This window comes from Rhea pennata, chromosome 2 (assembly GCF_028389875.1).
Source record: "Rhea pennata isolate bPtePen1 chromosome 2, bPtePen1.pri, whole genome shotgun sequence".
Lineage (NCBI taxonomy): Eukaryota > Metazoa > Chordata > Aves > Rheiformes > Rheidae > Rhea > Rhea pennata.
Window position 1 is genome coordinate 58,858,554 of NC_084664.1, and position 12,903 is coordinate 58,871,456.

Consider the following 12,903-nt stretch of genomic DNA (forward strand, 5'->3'; position numbering starts at 1 on the left):
AGAAATGGCCAGTCCTTCGGTACCTGACAGGCATACAGAAAGCTCTCTCTGACTCTATATACATGATTCTTAAGCATGCACTTCAGCCTCCTGTACCTCCTTAGAGCCAAGTCTTCAAAAGATCATCCAATCCCCTCCTCTGCCCCAAAGCAGAACCAGTCCCACCTACATGACTGAGTCCTCTTTGTCTACTCTTTAAAAAGAAAGACTCCCTATGATTGGGATGGCACTATTTTCTCAAGCGATCTATTCCAGTATTTCCTAATGTTAGCTATGCTTTTTCCCTAATAACTAACTTGAATCCTTTTTGCTGGAGCTGCCATTCATTTCTTCTCTACCTGTAACGGTGTGGGGGGATGCTCCCAGGTTACCCCCACCCTTGGTGCTGGTTATAAGCAGTCTGCATTCCTGTGCCTCATGCTCCTAAGCAGAGGATGTCAAGACTTTGAGATAGGGCCTGCTTGGGTGCCAGGATCTTAAAAAGCAAAGCCTTCTCCTACCACTGGAACAGTGTTAATTATGGTGGTCTGGAATTATCTCCTTCTGTCAGGACCTTGAGAGAGAACACCTGCTTGCACTGCTAGGGCACTGCTAATTGTTGCAGACTGAAACTAACTCCTTCTCACCTGAACTATGAGATCTCTCTTTGAAACTCCTTTCCTCAGTGCTCAAGAGTGCTCAAGGTAGCTAGCCTGCCACTGGGGGTGTTCAGCCACTCTCCACCCCATGACTGTGGGTGCGAACATTGTAACTATGACAGAAGAGAGTTGAACCTTGCAACAGCCAGGAGCTAGAGACTGCGACTGCATGGAGAAGAAAATCGGCCCAGTGATTCCACCTTTTCCTGAAGGGAACTGGTCGGCCCTGGATACCGTCTTCGGTTCCTGGTGGGTGACAGTGGGTCTGTGAACTTGCAGAAGCCCCTGGGATGGGGACACCTACCTGCAGTCACTTCCCTGGGATTGAATGTATATTGCCTGCTGAGGCAACGCGGGGGTAAGATCAGTTAGAACTGGTTTGTCTATAGCTAGCTTTTTCTGTTTACTAGGTAGTTATTGTTAGCATAACTTTTAGTGTAATTAGAAAATAAGTATTCTACTTGAGCTAAGTTTCTGTTAATAAGAATTGTTGTTTTGTACTGTTTCAACTCGCGTCGTAAATTTTGATCTCTAAAACCAGTTGTGGAGTCACGCAGTAAACTTCTTCCCACCCCCACCCACTTTGTGCCACAGGAAACCCACAGGGTCCAGCAGGCAGTCATCCGGTGACAAAAAGGAACAATGTAGTATTTACAAGGTCTATTACATATGCTTTGGAGGAAAGCATGAATAGGACAACTCTTGCGTACACATAACCTCTGCAGCTGAAATCTCTTTCACTGAGCAGATCACTAGCCTTTTCTTGCAAAATTCTTCTTTTTCTATAGTTCCCGCACTCAAGAAAAGTAGCAAAAACTTAGAACTCTCGAACTCTTAGAAACTTGGAACTCTTTCTACTCAGTGTTGTAATCATGAGATGCATATTTTCCATATGTATTTGCCATAGGGGAAAAAAGAAAAAAAACTATTGAAAGATATTTATACAAAGAAAACAGCAACAAAGGATTCAGACTACAAAACTGTAAGTTTATAAACTCACACAAAACATTTCCAGCTCTTCCACTGGCTGCCTAAATTTACATATCCTCTGTGCTGTTCTAATTTACATTTATTTGAGCTGTACAACTGCATTATTTTAAAGTTCAGTCCCTTTGTTAGTACTCTGAAGCCTTTACATTTATTCAGTTCCAGCTTTTTCTCAAAGGAAACTGGCTATTTATTTCAGTAAATGTAAATCTGGGTAAGAAACAGAATAGTCGGGTATAATGTTGTGTAAGTTCAGCATAACCATTCCCTCTGCTGTCTAAATTCAAGCTTTTTCTTCCTCCTCGTGGGATTCACAATTATAATATTTATAGATAAGTAAGGAAAGAGTCTATGGAAATAGTTTTAAAGCTTTTGATAGCTCACAGTAACCAGCAGTAAATTCAGCACACAGTAGTACAGTCTTACTGCAATCAGTTCTTTTGCTGCCTAGGAACCATAAGTAAGTACTAGAGCTCTTCCATTTTTTTCTTGAACACAGAACATACTCAAAACATGGGGAGAAAGTCGAGCTCTCTGAATTGCATTGCCAGAGATCTGAGATCTGCTCCCAGTCCTCAAATACCTCTTGTGGGACCTGAGACCAATCACTTGATATTCTGTTCTGCAGTACCCCAAGACATACTAGTTCCTTTCCTTTCCCACTAGTTTGTCCTGTCTACTTAATAGTAAGGAAGAGAAGACTCTTCTTTGGTGGACTGTTCCAGGTTTACAGATTAGGATGACAGAAAAGATCCTTGTGACAACCTAGCTTGGCCTTTCATGTAAAAGACAGCCTGAAATTCATTCCTGAAGTGAATGATACCTTTAAAATTGCAACAAACTATTTATACCAATGAAGAATCTACCCTTCTCTAGGTAAAATGACCAAATGGTTGATTGTTCTCCTCTGTGTTAAAAAGCTGTCCCTACTTCAAGTATGAATTGGTTTAGCTCAGGCGTCCAGCCTCTAGGTCTTGTCATGCCTTTGTCTGCCTCACAAAACATAGCTTAGCTCAATACAAATGCAAGTAATAAATGATCATATGTTATCTAAACAGTATACTTCCTTAACTGCACCCCTGGGGACAGCTCAACACTACCTTACTGGAGTAAACTGACATGTAAAGCTTTTGGCAGCAAGTGTGCTATGAACCAGCTGTTGTGACACCCCTTTTAAGTGCCCTCTCTCACGCACCATATGGCTATCTCCACTGACTGATACTGCAGGGCCATGACCCAGCTCTCATCACTCCCTGTCCTCTCTGGGGAAGCTAGACACTGAGTGATAATTTCACACAGACTTCACACTCCATGAATAGGAAAAACAGCCCACTGCAGTGAAAGGAGGGATGCAGAGCTTGTCCACATTACAACACTCTGCCCATGTCCCTGTCAGAAAACTTTGTGAAAAGGTGGCAGGGAAGGTACAGCATATATATTTTTCTTTTAGCATTGCTCTGTTGCTCCTCTAAACTGACAACAACATTGCTCTCCCTGTATAACGGGGCTTACACTAGGAGTTTTGTCAATGCAACCACAGCAGTTACAGGTACTTCCTCCCCTCGCATCTACCTCATTTTTCTTACAGTCCTAGATGACAAAGCAAAACATTATAGAGCAGATCTATTTTCCTACTGACTTAAAGGGTTTTGTAAGTACAAAAATTGAATTTGTGACCTTGTGATAGGGTTGCAAACTAAGATGGAAGAAAAAAAGTCTTTCACAGGCTCAAGTGACAAAACCATATAGTGTCAGCCAGATTAACATAGCAGCAGCATTAACTCTGACCAATACATAGAAAGAACAAAGGTTTATTTTGAGCCATAGGGAACTAGAAAGCTGCCTTTCTAAGGGGAAACCCCACAAATAAATAAGTTTGATATCAGTGATTTTCTGCAAAGGTACAAAACATTCATTTAAATTCTTTGTCCATTGTTACTAAAGTCATTCAAAAAACTAATTTACATCAGGATGAGGCCTAAACTGCAAAGCCTGTGCATACAGTACTATACACCATGGGCACAATGTATTTTGGGCAAAAAAAGATGAGCTAACTGAAAGGCACTCTCCTTAACAGCAGGAATATGGTAGCACTCTAAAATGACGAGACTGCAGATAATGGTCTATATTCTACTTTGAAGATAGTGCAAGTCATTAGACTAGCTTGAAGAAAAATCTTGTAGCAGCAAGTTTTCAGGACCACTGTTGTCAAAAGTCTGGAAAGCCAAACACTAAGCTGCTCTTAAAATTTTCCTCAGTATTACTTTATTATTATTATTTAAATCACATTACCTTTGGAGGAACTTGAAAGATAAATTTCCAATTGTAATAGAAAGTGGTGGAGTCAGACATTTTCATAATATAACTGGATCATTTCTACTGTACCCAAGTTCAGTGATCATGAAATGAGGGGGACCTTAAGTAGTCCAGCTGTCCAAGCAGCAAATTCTTAGGTACATGACTCTCAAGCTATCCTCCTTAATATCTTTTTTCTTCTTGATTCACAGCGTAACATCCTAAGCGGTATTTTCCTATTAAGTATAACTCTTACCTGTGCAAATAAAGTGTTCCATAATGGGGCACTGTCTACAGTTACAAAGCTGCTGTGCTTTATGCTGCTTACTTTCAAAAGTGAAAGTATTGCCTGTGTTAAAATGTCTGCATTAGATGCTTTTGGTTACATAGTTAAGACAGACAAACAACATGAGATGTGCGAGCATTACTGACATGCAGGTTAAACTCTGTTGTACAGACCTTGCCTCAGCCTTCAGGATCTTCCCATACATAAAACTTTCACCAAGAATGCAGAGTCTCAAAATGGAATACTTGGAGACCAACTCTGCATTTGTGCAGCTGCTCTGTGACACAAATCAACCTCAGAAAAGTTTCAAGTGATATAAGTGGCACCATCTGCTAAACAATGGCCTAGGTGCAGTTACAATCTAGTATCTTTTTAACTCATCCTGAAATACAGGCTCAGACCTGTGCTGTACTACAACCTACAACCTTTTGCTTGACACATCTAGATCAGCCATGAGCATTAGACAAAAAACAACCTCCTCACCTATAAAAGCAAGCCCTGCCCCAAAACAAGGCTACAACTCACACAATTGCCCCCAGATTCAATTGACATATAAGTCCCACTCTGCTACAAAAGCAAAACAGTGCTTTCATTTATACACACATACTTGTGTAACAGTTTGGGAAAGGAGAGCGAGGAACACCTCTCTTGACAGCCTTTGCCAGGCCTCCACCAGGCAGGTCCACAAACACACTTAAACCAACACTGGTTGGTTTTTCTAGATGAGGTAAATTCTTGAATCCCAATACTTTGAAACATCAGCATTTTTTCTTTTAGAGCAAAGCTAACTCAAAGCTAACCTCCTTGCAAAAGACGCATAGACAACTTTTACCACCAAAGCTACTGCACGTATCTGTCAAAAACTGTGCTCATTAAAAAAAAATCTGAACTACTCCTATATTGCTTTTTGTTGCCCAGGATAATGTTGATCAGATATTTTGGGGGAAAGCATAGAAGGAAAAAGGAGGAGCTACAGTAAAACAAAGAAGAAAAACAAAGTAAAAGAAGAAATAAAAACCAAAATCAGCAGTCACCAACTACAAAATAAATTAATTGTAAGGGGACAGGTTCTGCTCCTGTTGAATTCACTGGCTAGTTTCACATTTATTTCAATTGGCCTGATAAACACGCCTGTCCCTCTAGCTTCTATCCTGGCAGAGAGTAGAGCTGGCAGATAATCCATCAACACAAGCTACAAAGAATCAACACTACTGCTGAGAAAATTCAGCTATCATTCAAAATACAATTCAAGCATAGCCACTAGAAGGCTCCAACTGCAACTGAACACAGGACAATAGCTTTAATTTAAGAGTAATTTAAAACCTAGTATCTGTATGTACTCTCTACGTAGAATCTAACTCAATAAATGTTCCTGTAGAAAACACAAATTTTCAACTCCCTAACTTTTTAATTATGCAAAGGTAATGCTGCAAGAACGCTGTTGTCTGCATTCCTTCCATTTAAGGTCAGAGTTGGACGAAAAGGAGAACCTGTTTTCATAAATTATTTGCATGCAGTCCAGCCCAGTTATAATCTACAGAAAGACAAAAGCCAAAGTTACAAAAATTGGTTGTCTTTAGCTACGATTAAGTGGAGCACTTTAGTAAACATGCAAAGAAACAACTGACAGACTGTACTTTTCAATTTTAGCAGTAGTTCTAGCTTAGTTAAAATTGCTGGACACACTACAAACTCCCATCTGTTTACAGAGATCAGACATGGGGATGGTTGTAAAATGTACTACATACAGGTATGCTCAAATTTTATGTATTTATACATATATATTTGTGTGTGTGTGTATATATATATATATATATATATATATATATACACACACACAGATTTGAGATGATATTACAGCTGTTGTGAAACTACTAAAATATCTTAAGAGCTGACCTAAGACACACAAGGAAAATGTAGTAAACAAAAAATATTAGCCCAGATTTTTCTGTGACAGCTGGTCCTTTCTTAGGATTAATTATATCTTACTCTTCAAATACTAACATCTTTAAATGGTTTCCAGCAGTCCTGCACATGTTTAATAGGATACAAACACCACGAACATTTTGGCATCTGGAACAATTATATTTCCCACCTCCTTATCAGTATGGAAAGTCACAGGGAAAAAGCACTACAATGTATGCTGAGAGGCCAGCTAATTCATTTCCCAGTTTTAAGTTCCCAGACTTGCTACACGTAAGTAACTCCTCACAGAAGTCAGTGTAGTCTGCTATTAGAAGCCTCCATTGATGGGAAATTCCAAGCCTTTCCAAAAGGAGTTTATTCCAGTGCTTCATTATCAGTGCAAGCTTAAATGAAGGCGAGTTTTCATCTCAGAAGCTCCAGTTACATTACTGTTCTTACACTTTGCTCTTTCTAGTATCACATCAGCCCTATCACTATATTCCCATCTAACAAAGTCAAGCATTCCCTATTTTTGGCCATAAGATATGGAACATTTTGCAGCACTGGTACCACAAGAGATCAGAATTCTGCCATTCACACAAACAGCAACTGACGTGATTATCAACTCATTTCAGAAGATGTGCAGGCACATAAACAAGTGAATGTATATTCATCTTCCTACCACCTCAAGTTACTAAAGGTAGTTTGCTGCCTATTCCAAATAATACACCTGCATATAAAGTATTAAAAACGGAGAGGGGAAAAAGAAAGAAAAATCCAAATAAAAAGGTAAAGAACTCCAAAAGATACCAGTACAAGAAAGACCTAATAGAAAGTGGTAAGGTTAACAATGATGACTTCTGCTAAATACCTTCTGTGATACATCATTTGACAGTGCTCCTATAAGTAACCCATACAAGATTTATAGGCCAGTAACAACCATTAACCCAGCACAGCTGATCAGTGAGTAGCAGAGTATAAGGCTGAATGCTTACAGCTACCTCAGTAACGAGCAGAAGCATCCCCAAGTAAATCTACTAAACAAATGGTTATTTGTTACACTAAACGAAGAGCAGGAGCAGGTCAGCAATATTCACATAAACCCATTTGTTTTTAAATGTGCTTTAATTAAAACAACAGAACAGTATAACAGACATACGGAAGTGCTTGCTAATTTCATTGAGAAATTGCTGAACCGATCTTAAAGGACTGTCATCTCTGGTAACATTTTTCAGTAAGATTCAGTGAGATTAGGTGAGCTCAATCAAAGGTTTTGAATGATCTGATCTGCCTAAAAACTTTACTAGTCTGACCCAACAGCAATCACAGAAAAACTATAAAACTGTGAAGCTATCCAGCTATCTGTGATTCGGTAATTCTCCATATGCTTTTAGTGTTCAACAACTAGCAGAGAGAATCAGGTTGATTTCCTAACCCCATAACCATCTTGATTACTACTATAGAATTTTGTATATTAATGCACAAGATAGCACATCATAGAGATCATGTGGGACTCCAGTGAAGGGGCACTTAGATGATTACTGATGCTCCTGCTGGACCATCTATTCTACAGACTGGAGATCATTTAGTGAATTGTAAATATGTCACTGTTTTACATTTAAACTTCAATCCTAACCATCAGTGAAAAAGAAACTTTAAGAAGGGGAATTTGAGCATACATAAAGGGACAACTATATATTTTCACATAATTCTGAAGCAGTCTTTGTCCTATCCCTGTGGCTCCACCTCTCACGACACATAGATGACCTTCCTTCAGTGAAATGAAGCTATAGTTTGAAAGCATCAGAAGGAGAAAGAAAAAAAAAAGAGAGAAAATAAAGTTTAATTACAAAAGAAAAGGTTTGCAGGCAGATCACCTAAAGATATTCCAAAAATTACAAAGCCTTGGTCAGCCTATCTGGGTTTGATTCCAGATGGCAATGGCATACTGAAAACCAATTAGGCATACTGAAAACCAATTAATTCGGTTTGACATAAACAGCTAACTAAGATTTGGAGAGTATTTTAGCCAGGAGAAGAAATCTACAAAAATGCTAAATAATTTCTTGATCTATTCCTGTACTTTTGAGAAAATATGTATAATGTTATGCTTCCACAAACAGCAAAGGAAAAGTCAGGCAAGAGACAGTTTCACTGCTCTCTACCATGTGGCTTTTACAGCCTACAGCTGACTCAAGAGCATCCCTCAGCACCACAGTCTGTCAGAAGCTGTTTCCCTCACTTCTCTTTAGAAGATGTGCTGCTATTACAGGAGTGTAGGCAGCTATAAAAGAACTAGCTGGGTACCAGTGTTAAGTAACTTAGCTCTAGTAGCAGAGCGCCTCCCAAACAGAAACTGCAGCATCACTGACATATGCTTTCCATTGTTGCTACTGCTTTACACTTTTGCTCCTGCTCTTTCTTCCATCTCCTTCCATGCATGCACACTTCTTGATACCTAGTCAAGCTCTATTCTGTAATCATTTCATATTCCTAAGTGATCCTCAAAATCACACACTCCATGCAGTTCCACATGCCTCCTTGGTCCTCAAAACTAGAGCCAAAGAAAGGCTAAATTTCAAGATGATCTGTGAATTTTCTGATCCACCCAAATATACTTAAAAGAGCTGTCTTGAAGAAATCACAAAACCTTCTGAAGTTTAAGAAGAGAAAATGAAAAATGGTAAGATCATCCTCTTCTCAGCAGATCATAGCATAGCTCACGAGCACATTTTGTCACAGGACTGGGGAGGAGAAACGGGGATGGGATAGGGAACCAACACTCACAAATAGCACATGCTCCCTCTCCGTCGTAAGAATGAGCCCTCTGTGAGGCACAGAACAGAGCAGAAGGACCAGATGGGTTTCTGCTTTGCAGTCCCTCCTCCTCAACAAGACAAGACACTCCTGGGCCCCTTTGGTCTTGGGTTATAAGCCAAGGAAGACATCCTCCTTCTGCGTATCACTTCACTTTATGAAACCAATAATGAGCTGCATTTTAAGGACTGTGCAAGGCAAAAAAAAGCATGAATTATATTTGGAGACATGCAAGAATCCAGCCATATTACAGAACACAATGTAAAATGTTCCGTTATAAAACGTGGCTTAGTAAGCAGAGCTGGCATGTTGCACTAGTGAAAAATTCCAAGTGGCATTCACAGGTAACCTTCATAGAGCATGCTGCAGTGTTTCCACTGTTAAGCAGTCAAAAGCATAATATATGCAGCTCTTAAAGTTCATGGTATTATAAAAAAAATAAAAATAAAAAAAGAAACACTTGTCTCGCTGCATAAATGCCTACAGCACAATCTGGGACAAGGAGCAGGTGGTAATGCTAGTGCATGAAAAGGATATAAGCAGCAGGAGGGAAATGCCTGGTCCATTGAAGGATGCTCCGGAAGAACACAGCCACTCTTTTAACGATCCACAGACTGCAATGTGACATCATCTATCATCAGCTTTCTACAACTGCATCACAGCCTCACCTCGCAAAGCTTCTGCCCGACCCCTCCAGAGCAGCGCACAGAGCTTCAGTGGGGACTTTTGTGAGCTTCTGTGATTTTGTTTCATGCAGAAATAAAAATGTATTTGTTTCAGCATTCAGTACTCAAATTTAGAGCTCAATCCTCCTTTTAAATTCTAACTCATTATCCATTCTAAACTATGTTAAGCAAATCAATACAGTTCTGAAGGGCACAGCACAGCTTTCTGTCCATAGCCCAGTGATTTTAAACTGCGCTCCAGCTGTTTGACTGAATAATGCTGAAAATTTCTGAGACTCTGACTGTATTAGTTTAGCACAGCGGTTCTCAAATTTCAAATACTTGGGCCTCAATCAGGTACCATACAGGTTGATGCAAAATCTGATATCTAAATAAGAACTCACTCTAACTACACTGATTAAAATTACACAGGTGCATGTAGCCCTGAAATTCAAAATCAGGCACCTAATATTAGGTTCCTATACCTGTATTTATTCTATTCTTGTAAATGTCAGCATTGTAATTTCTGAGCATCCTAAAAAAATAAAGTAACTGTCACATATAGCTGGTAAGCCTTTAACACTTCCTCCCACAGTTTGCCACTGTCTTTGCACAGGGTTTTAGAAAGTGACCAGAAATATTATATACTGCATATAATAAAAACCCTCATGAAGGTCTGCAGTAATTCAAAGTCCTTCAAGAGTTTATTCTATAACCTCCGATCTAGTCTCTAGGATGTGTCATGTTCTACAGGAATTATATTATTCAGATGCTTAAATGCACATCCCATTGAAGCCAATAAAGGGAACAACTACTGGCAAGTCTTCAAGAAGAATCTGGGAACCCTATTTTATCTACCTGGTTTTGAAAACCTTAGCTTTCAGTGCCAGAAGCGGGATATCAGATTTTAAACTGCAAAATTGCCAAGTAAGTCTGTTCAGCTTTGCATACCTTGACCAGGCTACACTGACCTGAAATGCTGGTAATGATGCCTGTAATGATGCAGATGTGGGCTTTAGATGCAGTACCACAGTGCATTTCACATGCATAATCAAGTTGAATCATATATTTGCATTAGCCGTTTGTTTAGAAGCAGCAAACTTTCTGCAGCCCAACTGAAGCCTCTGCTCTGACAAGGCTGCGGGTCATCTGAAAGCCGTAAACAAAGATTGCAAGTTTTCAGTTTCCAACCAGATGTAACTGGTGGGAGAGGAGCAGAGTCATTTCCAAGGAACTGGGGACACACCATCACACAAATGCCTGTGAAAAGCAACTATCTTAGAATACAGGATACAGAAGAACAGATGGTACCTGCTCTTCCCAAGGGATAAATTCTTACAATATTTTTTGACTCACCTTACTACACCTATTAAACCTTTTTTCTTTTTTTTTTACGAAGTAGCTATTTCTTTCTACCCAAACCAAGGATGCATTTTTAAAAAAAAAAAGCCCCCCAAACAAATGAACAAAACCCCTTATACAATGTCAAATAGATTTTTTTTTAGCAGAAACACCTTGCATACAACTTCACCTATCAATAGTTTTGAACATATACTGATTTGAATCAATGAAAAAACTTCTAAAATTTAGAGCAAAGCACAATTAAAAGAAATGCTAGGAAAATTTTAAACATGCTCTAAACTAAACTGATAAGTGCAAAAATGTACTTAATGGTAGAAGTGTACATTTTCGTTAAACTCTTCCCTTCCTTGATCTCTTCTTACTAGTAAAAACATAACAACATATACCTGACCACAGCAGCTTAAGTAAGTCACTGTGCTGTAACAGAACAGAAAAGAACAACACAAGTTGGAATTCAGCCACCGTGTCAAACTAACTTTTATGTAGCTTTAAAAAGATATATTTACTATTATAAAGGTATCGTACTGAAGAGCAGATTCTGCTACTGAATTTGATACTACACACCACTGTGTCTATTCCAAAGCGTTTAAAAGCTACTTAAATGAACCAGTGTTTATTACATGTGTTATATCCTTACATACACAGCGTGATTAGTGATACAGATTCATAATCATGCTTGCCTAACAGGTCTCAAAAGCAGTAAACAAAAATAGAACACACAAGAACAGCTTAATGGGAAAAAACAAAAATACAAAGTTTTGCCTCGTAAAATTGAAGAGATAGGCCACATGCATATGGTGGGTTCAGAGAACAGAAGAAAGGCACGGTAGCATATTTCAAAGACCTCTCAAGAAACAAGAATAACAGTCCACAGATTCCCCAGTCAAAGAGTAAACTTCACTGCAGTAACCCAAGAAACTGTGCCAGGTTGACTGAAGGTATCAATCAAAACTGAAGGGGTTAAAATGGTAGTAAACTCCTATTTAAAATTTTCAAACTAGGTGTGGCATACTTCTGTTCTGCTGACTTACAGAAATGCTAGTTAACTGACACAAGCTGTCAGTCAGAACAAAACGCCCAGTCAGAAGTTTACATTTACGTGTTTCAAAAACCAGCATAATGGTATAATTACAAAACTTGAACCTGTTATTGCACATCATTTCGGTCAGAGTAAACGACAGATGCATTCATCCTGCTTCCAGCCATGCAGTACCACATGGGAAAATAAACTTCAAATGTGTCAGGTAAGGGATATAGTACATGTCAAGTCCACACCTATGTATTCAGTTAATTCAATGCCACTTCCTTATGTAAGCAAATCTTGAGACTCATTTTTGAAACGTAAGTTACAACGGTTTAAGGGAAAAAGAAGAAAAAAAAGAGGAAAGAGTTAGGCAAGCCTAAGCACACCTCATCTCCCAGCTTAACTTAAACTTTTCCAGGTCCTAAGTCGTGTTGAAGGAGGCCCTGACTTTCTCGAAGTTGAAGCGTGCCCCCCAGCTGGGCTGCACCTATCGTCACACCGCTTTTCAGGGGGCTAAGTGCAGCTCCCCACCCACCCGCCCGGCATCACCTCCCCCGCCGAGCTGGGGCGCTGAAACCCCCTCGGCCAGCGCTGCACCCCGTCAGCGCAGGCGGCCGTCGACCGTTGAGGCCGTTGGCGGCACAGCCCGTCAGGGCAGGCGGCCGTTGGCCGTTTGGGCCGCTGGCGCCGCCCCGCGGGGAGCGCCGCGCGCACGGAGGTACCGTACCCGCGGGCAGGAGGCAGTCCAGCGGCGTAAACACGCGCTCCATGGCCCCTCGCTACGCTGCTTGGGACACAAAAACGGGAAGAAGAGGGAAAAAAAATACAGAGACAAGGGCTCGTTAGGAGGGTGCAGAGGTGGCGGCGCGCCGCCCCCAGCGATCAGAGCGGCCCCCTCCCTTCCTCCCTGCCTCTCCGCGGGTT

General features: G+C 40.2%; 1 protein-coding gene across 8 annotated transcripts in view; it reads right to left on the bottom strand.

Moving 5' to 3' along the window:
• TPK1 (thiamin pyrophosphokinase 1) overlaps positions 1–12,903 on the bottom strand; it is a 309,021-nt gene that overhangs the window by 295,898 nt on the left and 220 nt on the right. For 5 of the 8 annotated variants that reach the window (XM_062569602.1, XM_062569596.1, XM_062569601.1 and 2 more), the window contains exon 1: positions 12,707–12,893. In XM_062569602.1, the coding sequence (XP_062425586.1) occupies positions 12,707–12,749 (43 nt within the window). In that variant the 5' untranslated portion in view covers positions 12,750–12,893. Of the gene's footprint in view, positions 1–12,706; positions 12,894–12,903 lie in introns of those variants that run through there. The other 3 variants (XM_062569597.1, XM_062569603.1, XM_062569598.1) reach the window with 2 other exon arrangements.